This window comes from Salvia hispanica, chromosome 1 (genome assembly GCF_023119035.1).
Source record: "Salvia hispanica cultivar TCC Black 2014 chromosome 1, UniMelb_Shisp_WGS_1.0, whole genome shotgun sequence".
In the NCBI taxonomy this organism is placed as follows: Eukaryota; Viridiplantae; Streptophyta; class Magnoliopsida; order Lamiales; family Lamiaceae; genus Salvia; species Salvia hispanica.
In genome coordinates, this window is record NC_062965.1 from 43,930,164 (window position 1) to 43,950,310 (window position 20,147).

Below are 20,147 nucleotides of genomic sequence, written 5' to 3' on the forward strand. Positions count from 1 at the left end.
ATCTCCATGTGCCCGTGTTTCTTGAACATAAGCCCATGCTCCGCGGTTCCTTTCAAGTATCGAACAATCCTTAGAACTGCTTCCCAATGCTCTTCCTGCGGTGCATGCATGAACTGGCTTACCACCCCGACTGAGTAAGCAATATCTGGTCTAGTATGAGAAAGATAGATCAGCTTCCCAACTAGCCGCTGGTACCTCCCCCTTTCCGCCTGTTTTGCACCTTCCTTTATATGCAGTCCATGGTTTTGAACCATAGGGGTGTCTACTGGTTTACAATCGATCATCCCAATTTCTGCCAATAAGTCTAGTATATACTTCTTCTGATTTATAAAGATTCATTTCTTCGATCTAAGTACCTCTATTCCCAAGAAGTATTTGAGAAGGCCTAGATCATTCATTTCAAACTCCTGAAAAAGATTCTTCCTCAATTAAGCTATCTCATCCTCATCATCTCTCGTAATGATCATGTCGTCTACATAGATAATCAAACATGTGATCTTCCCATTCTTCTTCTTAAGAAAGAGAGTGTGGTCTGAATTACTTTGTTTATAGTCATACTTCTTCATCACCTCAGTAAATCTTCCAAACCATGCTCTTGGAGATTGTTTTAGTCCATACAGTGTCTTCTGGAGTCGACAGACCTCCCCTGCGCCGAACTCACCAGCAAACCCGGGTGGGGGTTCCATGTATACAGGTTTCGGCAGTTCTCCATGTAGAAAAGCATTAGTCACATCGAACTGGTGTAGTGGCCAATCTTTGTTTGCCGCGACTGAAAACAATACTCTTACAGTGTTGATCTTCGCTACGGGTGAGAAGGTCTCGGCGTAATCGACTCCATACGTCTGAGTGTACCCCTTTGCCACTAATCGTGCTTTGTATCTTTCAATTGTACCATCTGGTCTTCTTTTGATTGTGAATACCCATCTGCATCCGACAGTCTTCACTCCTTCCGGTAATTTCCCTTTCACCCATGTATTGTTCTTCATAAGTGCCTTCATCTCAATAAGCATCGCTTCTCTCCATTTTTTATGTTTCATTGCCTCTTCTGCTGACTGTGGAATTTCCTCTTCCTCATATAGTGCAGCCTCGAATGCCCGTGCCATTTTAGTCAGATTCCCCTGCACAAAATTTGCTACTCCATAACGGCTTTTCTTCCCAATCTTCTCAGGGGAGTAACGTTTGGGAGGAACTCCCCTTGTAATCCGATGAGGAAGTATGTATCGCCCCGTGTCACCATCAACTGTGTTATCCTCGCCCAAGGGCTCTGTATTGGCAGATTCAGTGATAACCGAATTCTCAACTAGACTCGGTTTAGGAATTACCTCGGATATCGTCGGAGGGGGATTCCCTGGGCTTGGATGAGATGACTCTTGTGGTGAGACGTGCTCGGCGGCAGTGACGACCTCTGGTTCTGTTAGATCCTCAATCGAGGAGCTTGGCACTGGCACAACCCAACTTAGGTAGTCCATTGTACTACCTGGATCACTCTCCCCCTGACTACTAAGGTGGGTATGATAGAAAAATTCGGTTTCCAAAAAATTGCAATTCATGGTTGTGGTAATTTTCTTGGTAAGTGGATCAAAGCAGCGATAACCTTTCTGGTTTACCCCGTACCCCACGAATACACACTTAGTCGCACAAGGTGAAAGCTTGGTTCTCTCATGTTTGGGAATGTGAGTGTAGACGGTGCAACCGAAGACTCTGGGTTGGAGGTTCAAATGTTCAGGGATGATGGCTTGTTTAGATAGTATATCGAGAGGAGTTTTCATATGAAGGGTTTTGGTGGGTAGGCGATTGATGAGGTAGATGGAAGCGGCGACTGCCTCTGGCCAAAAATGTTTAGGGACTTTAGATTCAATCATGAGAGCCCGGGTCATTTCTAGAATGGTTCTATTTTTTCTCTCAGCCACCCCGTTTTGTTCCGGCGTATATGCACAAGAAGTTTGGTGGATTATGCCGTTATCTCTACAGAACTGGTTCATGGTACTGTTAACGAATTCTCTCCCATTATCTGACCTAAGGGTTTTGATAGTGGTATGAAATTGTGTTTGTATAAGTTTAAAGAAAGCGGCAAATCTATCATATACTTCAGATTTATGTTTTAAGAAATAAATCCACGTCATTCTAGTGCAGTCATCAATAAAAAACACAAAATATCGAAAACCGTTCCCTCCAACAATAGGTGCTGGCCCCCATACATCAGAATGCAACAAAGAAAACATGGATTTCATACGAGTGTTTGTTGGTTTAAATGATTGTCTGTAGCTCTTGGTCAAAAGACAAGTTTCACAAGAAAAATCAGACGGAATAGAAAGGTTCGGATAAAGTAATTTAAAATAACCAGGAGAAGGGTGTCCTAGTCTTCGGTGCCAAAGCCAAGTTTCCTGTTTCGTGGACCCGTGAGCCAGCATTGCACTGTCATGTTGAGCTATCTCGTCCACATAATAGAGCCCTTCCTTCTCAGTGCCACGCCCAAGTATCCTCCTCGTCTGAATATCCTGTAAAATACAAAAGTCGGGATGCATCAGAAGTGTGCAATTCAATTCCTTAGTCACATGACTAATAGACATCAGCCTTTGAGATAAAGTAGGGGCATATAAACAATTTGTAAGTCGCAGAGTAGGTGATATCTGAATTGTGCCCGCCCCAACAACAGTAATTAATTCCCCATTGGCTGTTCTTATATATGTCTTTGCCACTTCACTAAAATCAATAAAATCATCTCTGTCGGGTGTCATGGTATTAGTTGCTCCACAGTCAAAAATCCAACCCTTCGAATTTCTATCAGATATATGTTGAACATGGAATGCAGCGGAAATTAAGGGGGCAAACTGATTTTTAGACACAAAATTCGGGCCAGTTTGGGATAATTGAGAAGTTCTGGGTTCAATTTCGGATACACAATAATCTGGGGGGCGACATGATATAAAATGGGGTCTCATTTCATAATTTAACTTTTCCTGGGGAGCAAAATCAGAATATCCAAACTTTGAATTAGGGTTTGGTTTTAAACCAAACCCTTTACCTCTACTCGCGGCACCGCCGCTGACTGATTCCGTCCGTCCCGCAAAGTTTCCGACGCCTCGCACGTTGCCGCTGGTCGGCTGGCTCTCCGATTGGACTCCGGTTGTCTGTCCAGTGTTTCCGTCGTTTTTCCGCGAGGTCTCTTCACCGCCTACTCCGACGGCCAATTTCGCCTGAGCTGTCGTCGACCTCGCTTTTTGTCGTTCCTCCCGCCATTCTGGGTATCCCACTCGTTGAAGCATGTTTCCCATGTATGCTTCTGCTTCCCACAGTGAGAACACCACAATTTCGAGGTGTCCGGCCGGTTTCCTGAGCGGCTGGTAGCGGCGGGGCGCGGCGGTGGAGGACCGGTTCGGTTCGTGGAGCGATGGCTTTGGGCGGCGAACCCTTGTCCGATCTCCCCCCCAAATGATGAATCGGTTATTCCAGGAGCTCCTCCGGTCGGTGGAGAGGATGCCGGTGGCATGATGTTTAGTCGAGCCGCCTCCTTCTTCACCATTCCGTAGGCAGCCTCGACTGATGGGGTCAGATCTTCTTTCAGTATCTCTCGCCGGATTGAGTCATATTCTTGATTTAGCCCCGTCAGAAACTTAATCAGGCGTTTCTCGCTTGAATGTTCACGGAATTGGTCGATTCCTTTATCGCAACAACTGATTGGTTGTTTTTGGCATCGATCGATGTTAATCCACAGCCCGTGGATTTTTCGGTAGTACGTCTCTAGGTCCATATTACCCTGCTTGATGTATATTGCTTGTTCTTCCAGGTTGTAGATGAGATATCGGTCTGCTTTGTTTTCGAAAGTTACAGCAAGGCTGTCCCACAGCGCTTTGGACGTTTGGTGGTGCGCGAAATCGGCGATAATGTCGTCTTCGATGTTGTCGACGATCCACGAGAACACCACCAAGTCATTCTCCTCCCATTCGTCGAACCCTTTGCTCCCTGGGTTCGGTGGCTCGTTCCGGATGTATGAATAGGCTCCTCGGCCTCCAATCTTAACTTTGATCAGTCGTGACCAAAGGGGGTAGTTCTTTTCATTCAGTTTAAATGCGACAGTGATGCTTTTGCTATTCCTTAGGCTTGTTATCTGTTCTGGATTTGTTTTTGTATCCTCCGAGTCTGACATTTTGATTGTAGGGTTCTGATTTCTGGATTGGTTTTGGCTGAAAAGGATCGGGGAAGTTTCTGATTTCTGGCTTGATTTTGGCTGGAGAAAGGTCGGGAAAGGTATTATCGGCCATGATGAACTTTTTCTGAGCCAAGGATCGATCTGCTCTGAGGCCATGTTAAACGAAAGAGTTGGTAATTTGTATCATTCTTATTCATTGTAATTAGACGATAGAGATTACAAGGATATATAGGCTATACAATATCTACATATGGTAAACCTAATTTACAATAATTACTCCTCTATTTTAGGCTGAATATACTCCCATATCTTCACATGATTTCTTGTAATATCTTCTAATATCTTCTAACAATTAAGTTAAGCTTGAGCATGATATAATGATTTATCAAGCTAAAATTGTCATATTAATTACCAAAGAAGAGAAAGAAAAGTGTAACTAACTATAACTGAGATATTATTACACTAAGGGTGTGTTTGATAGCTTTGATAAGAAAAGGGCTGGAAAGAAAATAAGTCAGACTTTGACCATGAAAAGCATAGTTTATTTACTAAATCTTACGTGTTTATTTAAAAGAGAAATTACATACGTTTGTACTTTTTTTTTAAAAACTTTTTTATGAATCGGAAAGAACATAGCGAAGTGAGATATACATACATACAAGTTTGTACTTACATTTAGCCACATTGCCTCAGCAAGTTCATTTCGCTTGTTATTCCACTCCGCCGTAGGCTCAATCATATCCACGTAGACGTTATCACCATGCTCCTCTTGAGGGGCCATCTCTTTGTAAGCATTGTCTAACTCTAGCTCTATTGGGTCAACAACCATTTCTCCACGGATATAATTGTGCAAAAGAAAACAAGAAAGTATTAACCAAATTTGTGTTTGGATCGGTTAGAACGAGGCACTATGCAGGATACCCCATCTCATTTTTACCACAGCGAAAGCTCGTTCTATAATGTTCCTTGCCTTGGTGTGTCGCATATTGAACATTTCCCTTGAATTTTGTGGAGTCATAGCCGCCGGTCCCCATTCTTTCAGATGATATCGAACGCCTTTAAACGGGGTTAGGAATCTGTTGCTATTCGCATATCCATTGTCACACAAGTAGTATTGGCCTGATTCCAAAATATACATAAGAAAAATTGGGAAAAGGACTTCCATTAAAAAATGTTTAACGACTAAAAGTGATGTAGCAATTACCTATCGGTACCTTTATACCACGCGGGCGTGCTACAGCATCACGTAGTACCCTAGCGTCTCCGGCAGACCCCCCCCAGCCTGCCAGGACATAGACAAACCTCATGTTTCTAGTACATACAGCCAATGTGTTAGTAGCCACTTGCCCTTTCCTCGTTCGATATCGTGGCTTATCATTGCTCCCGACTAACACATTAATATATGTACCGTCTAAAGCGCCCAAACAACCCTACATGCCACATCAAACATGTGTTTTTTTGAGCTGCAAAATAGAAAAAATATACTACAAGACATGAGTTGAAATTGAGATTGTATCGGGAACCATTTCCATCTAGAATCCTGACATTGAGCATCCACAGGAACAGGTTTAGCAAGGAATAGTTCATGAAGCATGATAACAACTTTGAGGATAGCGTGAACATAGTGTGACACAGTTTGACCAGATCTCCAAAAATCAAAGCCAACAATCCTATTTTTTTATGGTGTGAGAGAACACATAAGAACATTGCAACTTGTTCTTCAACTAAAACATATTTTCCATCTTCCAGACCTCCCCTCTCGCGAAGTAGGATACATAGTCTGCCAAAACAATTCTACACAATCCCGGTCACTTACTTTCACCAACCTTGTAAATCGATGAACTTGAGTGGGGATCCTTTGCAGTCGGCTAAATTTACGGCGTATCCTCCTTGCGTCTTCAGCTACATCTCCATTTCCGAGCAGCCCTTTCTCATCCAAACAACAAATAATCCGTAGCTGATGCAAACGAATTATATCCAAAATAATCACAACCAAAGACTCTATGTTTAAACCACTAGTAGGCATCTTTGTTGTATTTGGAAAAGCTGCCACACAAAATTGAGTCCGTCAATTAGTTTTGGGCAAAGAAATGATGCAATTCACTAATCAATTTGATGCAATTACTCTAGGCATTCAAATTGCACTACTAATCAGTTTCAGAAAAAAAAATTGGAAACTCCAACAAAATCAATTTGTGCAATTCAAATTAAATAAATTCTTGCATCAAATTGATTAGAATTCTAATCTTAAACGAGAAATTAAGACACATAACATTATTCCTCAACCTATATTATCAATTGCACAAAATTTAAGAGCAAACAAGATAAAAATATTACGACTACAATGAAACAAAACCTTTTCACAATTCAATTTACTGTTCAAAAATTGGGGGTGAGTGCTCGTCGAACTGAACTCGGATTTGTCTCCTTCAATTTCCAGATCTGCTATCTTTGTAACAGATAAAAAATTGAAATGCTGCACCAAATAACATGAGAATTGTTTATTACCGTGAACTTAACTCGGATTTCTCTTGTACAAAAGCTCCACCTCCTTCTCACGAACAGCGCTGACGACAGAAATTCAAAAAAATCGCTATGAACTCATTTGGTAAAGTTTTCAAGCCATCGTAATAGGAATGAGGGCATTGACGGGAAGGGAGATTTAATTTCTGGATTCGATTAATGAGGGAGATAATTATCGGGGGCAATAGTCCCGATAAATTAACAGGCGTATGCCAGTGTACATTCATGGGCCTCAGCGGGCCGCGATATTTTACACAGGCCAGCGAAAAACTAAACCAGGGTATCAAACATTAGAGTTTAACCAGAAATAACATATTTTTTGGGAATATCATGGGTATCAAACGGACCCTAATCGTAATATTCAAACAATAAAAATTTGACATGGTAAAAGAGAAAATATAAGTAGGTTGAAGAGTCAATCGTTGTCCATATCAACAACACAACCAAGATTGGTAATGTAAGAAGATGAGCATGGCCCAACATCTAATCACTAGGAAGAAGTTTCCCAATTAATATTGTTGCAATTAAACAAGTCGAAAAATGGGTGATCAAGTCAATTTAACACACCCATAAATCATGTTGTTTCTTTATTAGCAAGTGAGGCTGATGTTAGGTGAGAATGATTCTTATTCTAAGCAAAAACTAGAGCAATATTGTCAACTCTGATTTTGTTTGTGTCACGCACTTTCGCAATTATTATTTCAATTAGCCAATAGAATTTGGCCATATTTTGGGCTACATGTATGTGATATATTTCGAGTCTTTTTCAAGACTAATGAACAAATATAGACTAAGCTAATTGTAGTTATTCAATTGAAAAATATAATTAAGTACCTCTGATGTTTAGTATATTGCAAAAAATACATATGATCACAGTATAAGACTATTACTGATTAATATTTTCCCAACTTTTGAACGTGTGTTTTGTTCTAAGTACATTTGTGATTCAAATATGTTTTTGAAAAATAAGTTAATATGCACATAAATATTTTACTTAATGTTTAATCTACAAACTAATAATTCCATTTTTCTAGAAATATGAAGATGATTATGACATAGCCATGAGTATATGATATATCAACAAAAAAGAAACAAAATCTACATACATTTTGACACGTATTTGGTATTCCACTAGCAACAATCATAATGACAAAACACACAAGTATATATGATTATTTATTTTCTTATATGCTAGTAATAAAAAATCCCAAGTATCCGTTAGATGGAGTATTATTTTACGAATTCCATAAAGTAAAGTATTAATTACTGACACCTTTTAACATTACATAAGTTGTTTTTTGCACACAATTTTAAAAATCCTAAGAGAGAAGAGACAGAAAAGTAAAAGAGTGAATTATATATTTAGGACCTATACTTATCACGACGAACGTTTGTGATCCCTATACTTACAAAATATCATTTGCGGTCCTTATACTTGTACTTATGCACGTTTTAAGGTTCTTTTCACTTTCTAATATTTTTTTGGACAAAAATACCCCCAAAGAAAAAATTTATACACTATTTTCTCTCTTTCATCCTCCTTCTTTCTTTTTCCTTTGTCTATAATAAAATTAGAACTAAAATTATGGGTTTGTTAATCTTATTTCCTTGTATTCTGTTAAATTTTTTGAGAAATTTAATCATATGATGATAAAATTTATATTTCCACGTCATTTTTCTTCATCACACTAGAGTATTTGTGATTATGCTTCAAATGTGGAGTATTATAGTTAATGATCCCGTAAATAAAAGATTAAAAATTTGAACGACGAATTTCAACAAGTGAATATTTGAATCTAATCAATCGTAAAGTGAGGAATAATAAGCGATAAATGGAATGTATGAAATTATGGTAATTTTGGTTGTGTGTATTTAGCAAGTGCGCAGCGCCCGCGACTTATGTGGGTTCTCACATCAGAAATTTATCTTCGCAATTCTAACAAAATAATGTAAAATAAACTTCTTAGCTGAACATTTGATTTGTCTAATTTCCTTCTTCAAATATGTCTCATCTCAATTTTTGTACTAATTATACAAGTCATTTACAAAAAGAAGAAAGAAAAAATATGAAGAAGAAAGAAAAAGGAGAGAAAATAGTAATATATAAATTTGCCCTTCATCTATTTGGGGGTATTTGTGTCCTAAAAAATGTCAAAAAAAGAAAAGAACCTTAAAACGTGCATAAATACAAGTATAGAGACCGCAAATGATATTTTGTAAGTATAGAGACCGCAAACGTGCGTCGTGATAAGTATAAGTCCTAAATATGTAATTCACTCAAAGTAAAAATAGGATAAAATACGAAAGAAGAGATAAAGAAATAGTTATAACAGTAGATGAAATGAATTTTAATACTATAAAATTAATAAAATACTTTATCTGTCTAAGATTTATATAGAATTTAGTAGAGTGTAATTTCCACTAGTCCACTATCTAAAATAGAAAAATAGTAAATTAGATTTTGAATTATGGACATTCCAGAAGAGTGAATTGAAATATTATTTTGTGAACGAAGAAAATACGATAAAAACAAAAAATAATAGTGTTGTCACTTAAATCTAATAAATAAAGTCATGGTAGTGGGCCATGAATATATTATCTCTGTCCACATATGACATCAAAATTTTGGATCTTGGACAAAATCTAATAAATTTGAAAATTAAAGATATGTAAGGAATAAATGATTTTTTTTTTAAAAGGAAATACAAATGCTATAGACTATAGTAGTACTCTCTCCGTCCCACTTTAGGATTCCCGGTTTACCATTTTCGGGTGTCCCACTTTAGGAGACCCGGTTGGAATATTCTATAAATGGTATTAGACCACACATTCCACTAACCTTTTTTTCACTCACATTTTATTATAAAATTAATATAAAAAAATAAGATTTATATTTCACTATATTTTTTTATCAACTTTCCTTAAAATTCATGTTAAATTCAACTGTGACTCCTAAAGTGAGACGGAGTAGTATATATTCATGGGCCATTAGATTAGTTTAGGAAACCAAATAAGTGGATAAATGGGGGCCACGCGGTTTGGCTATTTCTTAGTTTCAAACACGGGATGGCGCGAATATCACGCAGTGAATAATTGATCTACATTGACCCCTGGGTCCCCCATTATCGTTTATGAATACTAGGATTATATAACAAAATTGATTTACAATTTTACAATGTTGCGAGAGCTTTCTTTTCTTATGTTGTTTTACGTCCAAAATAAAATTGAATATTAATAATCCCAGTTCATAATAAAGAAAATCTGAATCTACATATATACGTAGATTCGGTTGATTCTAAGCTTTGTTTGTCATTAAAGCACTCACGATCAGCCACCTCATCGTCTTCTATCAGCTCCCATTGTAGAGAAGGAGCCGATCTCCACTCACCAATGCCTCTGCCCCAAGGTTGAGCCATCGTCTCCCCATCGGCCCCGAGATAGGCCCCAATTGCAGGTAGAGCTGACAATTTTTGATCCGACACGATAATCCGACACGAATTCGCACGAAAATAATGGGTTTGGGCCAAATCTTAATGGGTTCATGTCCTTATTGGATTGACCCATTAAGAACCCAAAAATTTCAGGTTGGGTTCGGGTTGATTACAGATAACACAATAAGAAATAATATTATTATTTATATTATTTCTTTAAAAAAAATGCTTTAGTTTAGTTATTTAATTTGTTGTAAATCGGGTTTAAATCATGGAAATTTGATTTTTATCATGTAAATCCAGTTTAATATTGGGTTCAGGTCGTTATCGTGTCATGTCAACCCATTTTATATGGTTTCGTTAACAGGTTCGTGTCGGGTTCGGGCCGTGTTCAGGTTTGAGGGTAGCAGCAGGGACGGACCAGAAATATAAATTAGCCAGTACTAAAATTTAATAAAAAATAATATTATTTAAAACAATAATAATATTAAAAAAAATTATTGATATACTATACAGTTTTATTTATTGTTTCATTCAATGTCTTTTTTAAAATAAATATATGCAATCAAATTTAGCAAACCTAATATTTTATTTGAAATCCGAAAACAAGTGATCATGTAGTAAAAAATTAAGTTAAAATATGTATTACAACCAAAATATATCTATAAAGGAATATTAGAATAAAAACTAATGTATCTATAAAAGAAATATAAAAATAAAAATTCAAGTTAAGATGTATTTTATTTAGGTATGTTTTAATTGGATTTTATGTTTTTTCAAATAACTAAATTAAATAATTCAAATTACAAAGTCTATGAAATTGATGATTAGATCATGTTTGTACTCAAAATATTTTGTCTTTGAAATTTTAAATTAAAGGTAAGGATATTGAAAATATAGTGTTTGCAAACTTCATATTCTTTTAAGAATTAAAATTTGGACAATTTGGTGACAAGTGTCCTACTCATGATTAAAAAGGAAAATAAAATAGGAAGAAAAAAAATGTAAATTAAAAGAAGAAATCAAAATTGTGAAAAAGAATTTATGCTCGGCTGCATAGCATGTGGAATTTCTTGGTTGAGTTTTACTGTTTATGTGTTTAATTGTTTAAACTTGGGCTTGTTTTATTATCATAATATTCAATAAAAATAGCTCAATAAATATTACTCCATATAAAATTCAAAGGCCCAATGGAAAATTAATCCTCCAGCATGAGTTCAAGCCCATTTTCCTTCATCTTTTTCCCCAAATGTGGCGACGCAGCTTTAAACATTTCGCATTCGGTGTCGGGGTGCTGGGGCGCCGAGGCGGAAGGCGACCATAGGTAAGGAGGTTCCGGGACCGGCCAAGCCCCCGCTGGAGCGGTGGCTTGGCCGCTGTAGTTCCGTCCCTGGGTAGCAGGTCGGATTCGTGTTCGGATTTACAGTTTCCTTAACAGGTCGGGTTCGGGTTAGGCCTTACTGGGTTGGGCTGTTATTAGTTTGACCCAATAACGACCAAATCCGCACGATTTGCCACCCCTAATTGCGGGGCACCGGGGCCAATTTTTTTAATTATTTTAAATTAATTTATTAAATTTCTTTCCTTATAAATACCTCATCCTTAATTATGTGTGAGAGAAAAATATGAGTAGAGAAATAATTTATTACGTAGTTTAATTTAAATTAATTAAACATTGACATTAAAAATAAAAGAAAATAATGTTAATGTGGAAATGAGATAGACTCTGACATGTGCTCCAAATATAGAGAAATAGACTGCTGATATGACAGAAGGAAATAGAAATAAACTCTGAGATGAGCTCCGGATTTAAGTCTCTCGTTGTGAGTGCTCTTGTATACATCTCCTTAGTTGAATTGTCATTATGAAAAACGGTAGAGGTTTTGCTGACCGGTCAAAATTTGCATTTCTTAAAAATTGAGAATTTCTTTATAATTTTGTTGGATTTGAAAAACCTGCAGCCCTTGTGTGCTACTTGGACCACGGCCCAAATAAAATGGGCCGACTGTTTACTGCTGCTCTTGGACATTTTGAACAGTTTTATAAACGTTACTAGTGTAGACAGAGTAAGCTTGGATAAAAAAATTAAGAAGAGTAAAGATGGTCATTTTTAAATTAAGATACGACTTGATGGAATAAATAAGCTAGGTATATGGTAGTATATAATTTTATTTAATTACAAAAATGAAATGAAATTAGCCATCCCTTTTAAAGCAGGAAGAATACGAAACTACGGTCTTATTACTTTTTCCATTCATCAACAAGTAAAGTGTTACTCCCTCCACCACCCCCCTAAATTTGTTAAGAGCATCTCCAGTGGGAGGACTTCCCGCACACCCTTCCTATCGCCCTTCCCAAATACACCTCCTACCACGTCATAAGAACTTCCCACCTTCCTGCCACGTTATAAGGACTTCCCACTACACAATCCGTCCTTCCCGCAATTAAAAAAATTCACAAATTCACAAATATTCAATTTACGTTACGGAATTTAAATTTCGACACAAATACGGACGGGGAAAATGCAACAACTTCATTAATTTTTAAGAAATTACATAGTCATAAAAAAATACATAGTCATTAAAAAAATAACCCAAGCTTCAACAAATGTGACTCCCGGCTCACTCCTCGTCCTCCGCGTCGTCCCCGTCCCCGGTGCCGCTGTCGTCATTCCCGCTGCCGTCATCCCCGCCGCCAGTCTCGGCGCCATCATCTCCAATGGGTGGCATCACCAAATCGCGCCGGATTGTGTCGATGACATCCTTCAACATCCTCTTGTAGGTAGGATCGGTCGTGTTATACCACCTATGCATGGTCCGTACCAGGTTAGCCATTTGCTGCGCGCCGGCGAGATTGTTGTACTCTGGAGGGGCCTCCGAATGGACCTCGTCGGACCCGTTGGCGCTTCCCCTTGCCATCCGCTACGCAGTCTTTTGCCAAATCGGGCGACGACGACGACGAGAAGACGATGGAGGGGTCGGGATCACTGCCTCGGCTTCGGGAGCTCGTGCGGCACTGCTGCTATGCTCGCCGGAAGCGTTGATCTCCGTCCGCTTCGGCCAGCCCACTTCAACCCCCGCACTAAATTTTTGGGAATTCTTCACCACGAGAAAGACCTCCCAATGCTCGAATTCATGGAACTTCAACGACCTGTCGGGATACTGCTGCATGGCACGGATCTTCACATCCTCCTCGGTCATACCGCTGGTTGCCTGGCGGAGATTCTTTTGGTAGAGGCCGACAAATCGACTAAGCTTAGGCCTCAACCGCTCTCACTGTTTCCGGCATTGCTCGGGACCGTGAAGCTTCCCAGTCGGTTTCCATTTGAGGTAGCCTTGACTAATGCGAAACCACATTCTGTCGATGTGCTGGTTATTCCCGACGTAGGGATCCTCGACAACACCGACCCAGGCCTTCGCAAGCGCGACGTTTTCCGCCACGGACCAGACGGTCCTCCTTCCCGTCTCCTCTTTGTCCTCCTCGGCCCCCGTACGCGAGGAAGAGGCCCGCCCTTTCCGCTTGCCCTTGCCCTTGCCCCTGCCGCTGTCCCTATCTCAGTTGGAGTCTCCCTGACCGGAGATAGCCCCAACTCCTCAAAAGAAATAGTGTTGATGCCCTCGATGCCGGTGAACAAAGTACCCAGAGGAGTACTCTGGGGGGAATCACTAGACAATAGATCCATATATGGACGATAGACATTGTCGACAAGTGTTTGGGGGCCTCTGCTACCCCCTCCCCCGCAAACGGTAGGCATGGGTTGCATCATACCGGGCATCATGCCCCTCCCCATACCCGCTGCCCCGGGCATCATTCCCGGCATCATACCACCCATCCCACCCATCCAAATGTACATATTGTAGTACGGGGACATTTGGGGATGCATCCCCGCCATTTGGGGAACCATTCCCGCATTCCCGCTAACGTTTCCCTCCCCTCCGGCAGAGAAAGTCGACGTATGTGACTCGCTCGTGGTGGGTGAGTTCCTATCGTTCTCTATTTATCTTCAACAAAAAAGAAATTTAGATTTAGAGAGAGAAACTTGTTAGCACAAGTGGTACGAATGAAATGAAATTCAACGAGCCGTATATATAGAGTTTCTTTTTTTAAAAAAAAAATTTAAAAATCGGACATTTGCACCTCGCCACAATGGCAGACATCCGCCCGCCCTTCCCGCGATGGCTGTGGTCTTCCGGTGTCCTCACCGGACGTCCGCGTCCTCCCCTCCATGCCTCAATGGCGCCCTTCCTGTGCGGACTTCCCCGAAGCCTATCCGAAGGGCGACGGGAAGTCCGCCATTGGAGATGCTCTAAGTAGTACTTCTTTCCATTTTTATCCACCTCTAAAAATTTACCACATTTCACTTTTACAATTTTTTGTATGGGATCCCACATTCTACTAACTCATTCTCGCATAAATTTTATTGCTAATATATAAAGTAGATTCAATTACCATTAATTTTATCAATTCACTTTGCATTACTAAGGCCAACCGCAGCGCGGCTCGTCGCCGGCTCGGACTCGTCCCGCAGAGACGAGACGGCGTTGCAAATGCCATCTCGTCCCGTCGGGACAAGCCATCCCGTCCCGCATCGCGCGCGGAAGGGTCCCGCGACGAGCTGTCTCGCCACGTGGCGCGTGGCGTGACGCCCACTCGCCGGCCCGCGAGTTGGCGTGATGCCCACTCACCGGTCCGCGAGTTGGCGTCGTAATTATGACGTCATAATTTGATTTTTTTTTAAATTCGATTTTTTTTAAAAAAATATTAATTTAAAACGGTAATATGACCGTTCAACGGTCGAATTTTTTAATTTTTTAATTAATTTTTTATTTTATAAATACTCTTCATTCTCCATTTTACACACAAACACACATCTATTCTTCTCTCATCTCTCTTTCTTTCCTCTCCAATCACTTCTATAAATCATTCCTTTATTTTTTTCTTCTCCCAAATTTAATTGTATCCATTTTTTTGTGATTTGAATTTAAGTGTGCAATTTGTAATTTCTAGTTTTATAAATTATGTCTTTTTTATTTTTTTAGGTTTTTAAATTGTAATTTTATTTTATTTAATAAAGTGTGTTTTTATTAATTGAATTTGTTGGAAATAAAAATAAAAAATGAAATTGAATGAATAGTTAAGGGATGAGATGGTTAAGAGATGGAGGGATGCAGGTGTTGTCTCTTAGTTAAGAGATGGACTGAAAAGTACAGTAAGGTCCATGCATAGTTAAGGGATGAGACGGTTAATGGATGAATAAGAGATAGGGATGCGGATGGCCTTACATTTCTTAGAACTCATGTCGGGTCAAATGGTGACAAATTATTAGGGACGGAGGGAGTAGTTATTAAAGAAAAAATAGAGGATGTTAATTAAAATTTTATAATAATATATGATTGATACTCCTGAATTATAAGAGTATACTATAATTCATTGAATATTTAATAAATATAGCAAAATTGAAATCAGATTTCAATAACTAATAGGTCTCGTAAAAATGGCAATGTGTGATTTTGGCATGGGTTTCGTATTTGAGCAAAAGCTATAGGCCTATACAACTAGATGCAGCAGAAATGAAGAAGTTTATGCAAATATACCGAATCAACGGTATTCCTTCGCCGAAAGAATTAGCTTTTTAGATTGTACAAATGTTACAAATGTTGGATACTGGATTATAAGAAATAAACACTAGCTAGACATTATACAATCCAAAAGAAGAAATAAAGAAAAGTAAATTGAAACAAAATTACAATGAAGAATTCGAAACAATAACCATAAAACAGTAATTAGCCGAGTCGAGGAGTCCTCTTTCCGCAAGATGAGATACGCCCCTGAAGTGCTCTTGGATTGGCGTGTCATCTCCAAACATAAAACGACTTCGTCTCTAATTAAGCAACACCACTATTAGCAGAGATCCGGCGAACTGGATGGAGGCAAGGGCAAAGCTTCATACAAGAACAGTGCTCAAAGAGAGATAGAGTATGTGAGAGGTTGAGCTGATAGCACAGTACATATCAATTAATTCATAATCCTCAGGTCAAGGAAATTTACTAGACTGCAAGGTCTAGGAACTCGATAACCAGGAAGATTACGGTCGTTGGACTCACCTTCAGTCTTCTGTCAAAGAAAATAATACCTCAACCCACTACACTGTAACTAGCATAGAGAAGCAAGGGTCGAACCCACAGAGACAGATAGGATGCGAGTAAGAGTTAAGAGGACTTTGGACTGGTTTGGCTGCTGCCACGCAAACTTGGGTTGAGAACTTAACTACTAGACTCGGGAAGTGCAAATGATCTACTCTAACAACTAGGAAAAGGAAAACATAAAGAATATAGGCATGATGAAAACAGAGATCTAAACAAGTAACACTTCAACAACGAAATTTACCAGACCTAGTGAACAATTTTCCTAAAATGACTAGACAGACGAAGAAGAGACTGTGGGGACCATTTCCAAAAATAGCAAAGGTACGAATGAAAAGCTACAAATAACTAACTATGAACTTAGCTAACATCCATCTTCATATCTTCAACCGATTCAAGCATAAACATGAATGAAACTGAGCAACAACCCAGACTCAAACAGAACATGACAATTCGAATGTCGGAAAAACATAAATCATCGGAAAATGCTCAGATCTACAATAACTAGACGAAGTAAACTAAATACAGTAACTAGAAACCAATAACCGTGAAGAATTCAACAGATCTAACATCGGATGCTTCATCCGCTCCGGATCCAAGCCATCCACAACAAACCACAACAAATTCCATCTCCGATCACTCCGATCTAGCCAAATTCCTCCGATCAACTACAATTCCAACACAATCCAACTTCAACAAAACAAATCAAGTGCGAAAAGCATCCAAGGTAAAGCAACAATCAACGCAAATATAAAACGAAAATAGAACATAAACTTCCATAGCTAAACGATTAAGAATTCAACAAGGATTTAACAACAAAACAACGCCGAACTTCTAACAGCGAAGACTCGGGGAAATTCAGAGCAGAAATTAAAATGAAAGTAGTAAATTGTTTCTTCGCCTCACGTGGAGGCGGTGGTACACAACAGCAAATTAAAAAATGAACCCCAACCCCATGAATTTCCGATATCCCCCAAGTGTGTGTGGAAGTGTGTGAAAGTGAGCTAAGAGCAAAATGTGTGAGTCGATGATTCATGTGTGTTGCGTGCTCTCTATTTATAGACGTGGAGGTGATCTTCTAGAATCTTCTTGAATTCCCTTCTTTGCCCTCCATCTAGCAATCTCCTCCGTCTGGCAATTTTTTTCCTTTTCTGCTCACTTTCTCGCCAAACTCCTTCACCCGGTGATTTTCTTTCTTCCTTCCTGGGTCTGGCGATTTCTTCTACACACCTCAAGTATAAAGACAAGAAAAAGAAAATAATTCGAATTTCAATGCATGGTTATCTTATGACCGACCTTAAAGACACATAAACTCCTAGACCTAGACACAGAGAAAACACATACTTAAGGAAAAATAAAAACAAACACATATGCATGAACTAGCTCAAATTTTTAAGCAGTCGTCCCCACATGCTCAAGGTCAATCAAATAGTCTACACTCTTCAAATCCTCCCCTTCCCTTCGTCCACCTAGTCGGTCTGTTAGTTTGTCAAGATAGCCTATAGCTTCACCAATTGTTGGATTCACTAGATCACTCATTCCTCACCAGGAATGTTAGGATCGATCACTCTAAGTTTTTTCCTACCACTGATGCCTCGGGTTATGAGAATTTCTCCTTCTAAACCTCTTTTTTTTCCCTGGACTTCGTCTAGCTTATACCTCCAAGTTTTTTTTTATATATTTTTTTTATATTTTTTATAATTCCTCCCCTGGACTTCGTCCAACTTATTCCTCCAATTTTTTTTTTCACCCCTATTTCCTCCTTTCTATATTCTCTCATCAGATGGTAGCCCCTTTTTTTACATGTTAGTACACAGTATTTAGGCTTATAACTCACTTATATAGTGGGGCTTCACAACTAGGTCAGCTAAGGCATTCTCTATCGTTCTTACTGTTAGAGTTTGTATACTAGAAATCACCTTTCGAGTGATTGAATACTGTTAAAACTCTTATTTTATTTTCCAAAGGAATAAACAGATTATTTTTGTCATAATGTTGTTATGTTTTACATTTAATGGATGTTTATTACATGTTTAAATGTATAAGTAACTTAACAAAGTCTAAGTCTTTGTTTTAGTAGACCGGTTGTGGGCGTCGTTCACTTTAAGGTAACACGGTCAGTTCTGAACAAAGAAAAAGAAGAATTTCACAACTTAGATAGGCTTAGACTACCTATCGTGAAAGGTTGCAATGTCAGTCCGATTATTTCTAAGCCTTACTGAAATAAGATGACGTTGGTGTGGTATAGCACTGAATTGGATCTAACAGCGAGACATGTCTTTATGCTATCTATTGAAAGACGAGGTCTTGTAAATTATTGTTTCTTAATCAATGTATGTTAGCATTGAGCATACGATATTGATTATGCACTACTTTGACTTACCAATAGTGCGGGTTTTTCGCAACCCAATAAACCTGGTATATTGGGTAGTGATGATTAATATCTAGCGGTGCTAGGATTGCTATTATGTTTAATCGTGTGCGAGGTGAGTCTCGTTTGATAACATCCTCAAGAGGAGCTTGAAATAAGGTTTTATTATTCGGAACCTAGCTAGTTGGAGTTTGATTACTCTAAGAATAATAAATAAGAATTTTTTGCTGAGTCCACTCTTGGAATTAATATGATATTAATTAATTAAGTCCATAACAGACAATGCTTAATTAATGGATGTTTTTCTATCTTAAGCGCGGGAAATAAATATCAAGCAATGGAAACCCGGATTACTTGTAATTACGGATTTGGATGGGGAGTGCAATATTACTTATGTAGTGGCTGCTCGTAATATTTCAATTATAAGCTTATATTAAATTGTGGTTCAATTTAATTAGTAAAAAGCTAATTGAAGAAGCCCATATCCAAAACTTTCCATAGATCCCTGTCTGGGCCCAATATGTGATTTAATATAAATAGGAGAATAAAGGAGACAGAAAATAAACTTAATTTTATTCAAAATTTTTGTCCCCCTCTCCTATACTGTGAGGGACGATTTTTCTCCTTCGTGGGAAAGGTTTTCCGTCTTCTTTATTTATGTCCTAGTAAACTGGTGAGATCAGCCCACCCTGATATCAGTTTACAGTTCGGGAACCAGACAAAAGATCCGTGGTTTAGTACTGAAGATCTTCACGTGGAGAAGGCGCTAGCTATCTTCGATTCTTTGGAGAATCATCAAGGTAAAATAGCTAAACCATAGAAAAGCATGTTTTAGGTTTTAATTAATTTAAAGCATGATTTATTTGAGTTATGAGCATGATACATGTTATAATTGCGTGAATAGAATTTGTCTAAATAATCTACTAAATAGATCAGGATTATTATGTAGTCGATTTAATGCATGCTTCTGCTGCCAACCCCTTCACTTACTTCTTCCAAACTGATTTTGACTTATTAAGGAAATTGGCCTCAAAGTTGTAGTGCATCTTATCTTCAATTACTCCCACTAAGGGGATCTTGCCTTATTATTTTCACCAGATCATGCTAAAACAAATAAATCCTAAAAAAAAACTAACTCCTAGACCTAATGACTCTTACGCATGCTGAGCACAGATTGCACTAACTTCCTCCCCCTTCCCACTTCACTCCAGTTTATCTCCAAGCTATCCTAGTGAAGGGGGGAAACAAGGAAGTTGGTGCATACAACAAAACAAAACACAGAAAATAAAACAAATTTCACGAAAACTTAAACACATACAAAAGAAACTTCTCACACTTAGACCGGGCACCGGGCTAAGTGGGAGAAGACATAATTACTAAACAAAAACAAGCATACTAGAAAAACAAAAACTTCTCACACTTAGACCAAGAATTGGGCTAAGTGGGAGATCACTCATAAACAAATATAAAAATGCTCAGCATAAAAAAAAAACAGACACACAAACATAAATATGCACAAGAAAAGAAAA

General features: G+C 38.6%; 1 protein-coding gene across 1 annotated transcript; it reads right to left on the reverse strand.

The window, feature by feature from the left end:
* Positions 1-2,205: 2,205 nt before the first annotated feature.
* LOC125201586 lies at positions 2,206-6,991 on the reverse strand. The gene is made up of 7 exons (XM_048099760.1): positions 6,659-6,991; positions 5,967-6,196; positions 5,355-5,613; positions 5,088-5,269; positions 4,824-4,981; positions 3,026-4,291; positions 2,206-2,498 (listed from the first exon to the last, which is right to left on the reverse strand). Exons 4-6 carry the CDS (start codon positions 5,182-5,184, stop codon positions 3,176-3,178), a joined length of 1,371 nt encoding a protein of 456 aa, XP_047955717.1. The 5' UTR covers positions 5,185-5,269; positions 5,355-5,613; positions 5,967-6,196; positions 6,659-6,991; the 3' UTR covers positions 2,206-2,498; positions 3,026-3,175.
* Between the last annotated feature and the right edge of the window lie 13,156 nt (positions 6,992-20,147).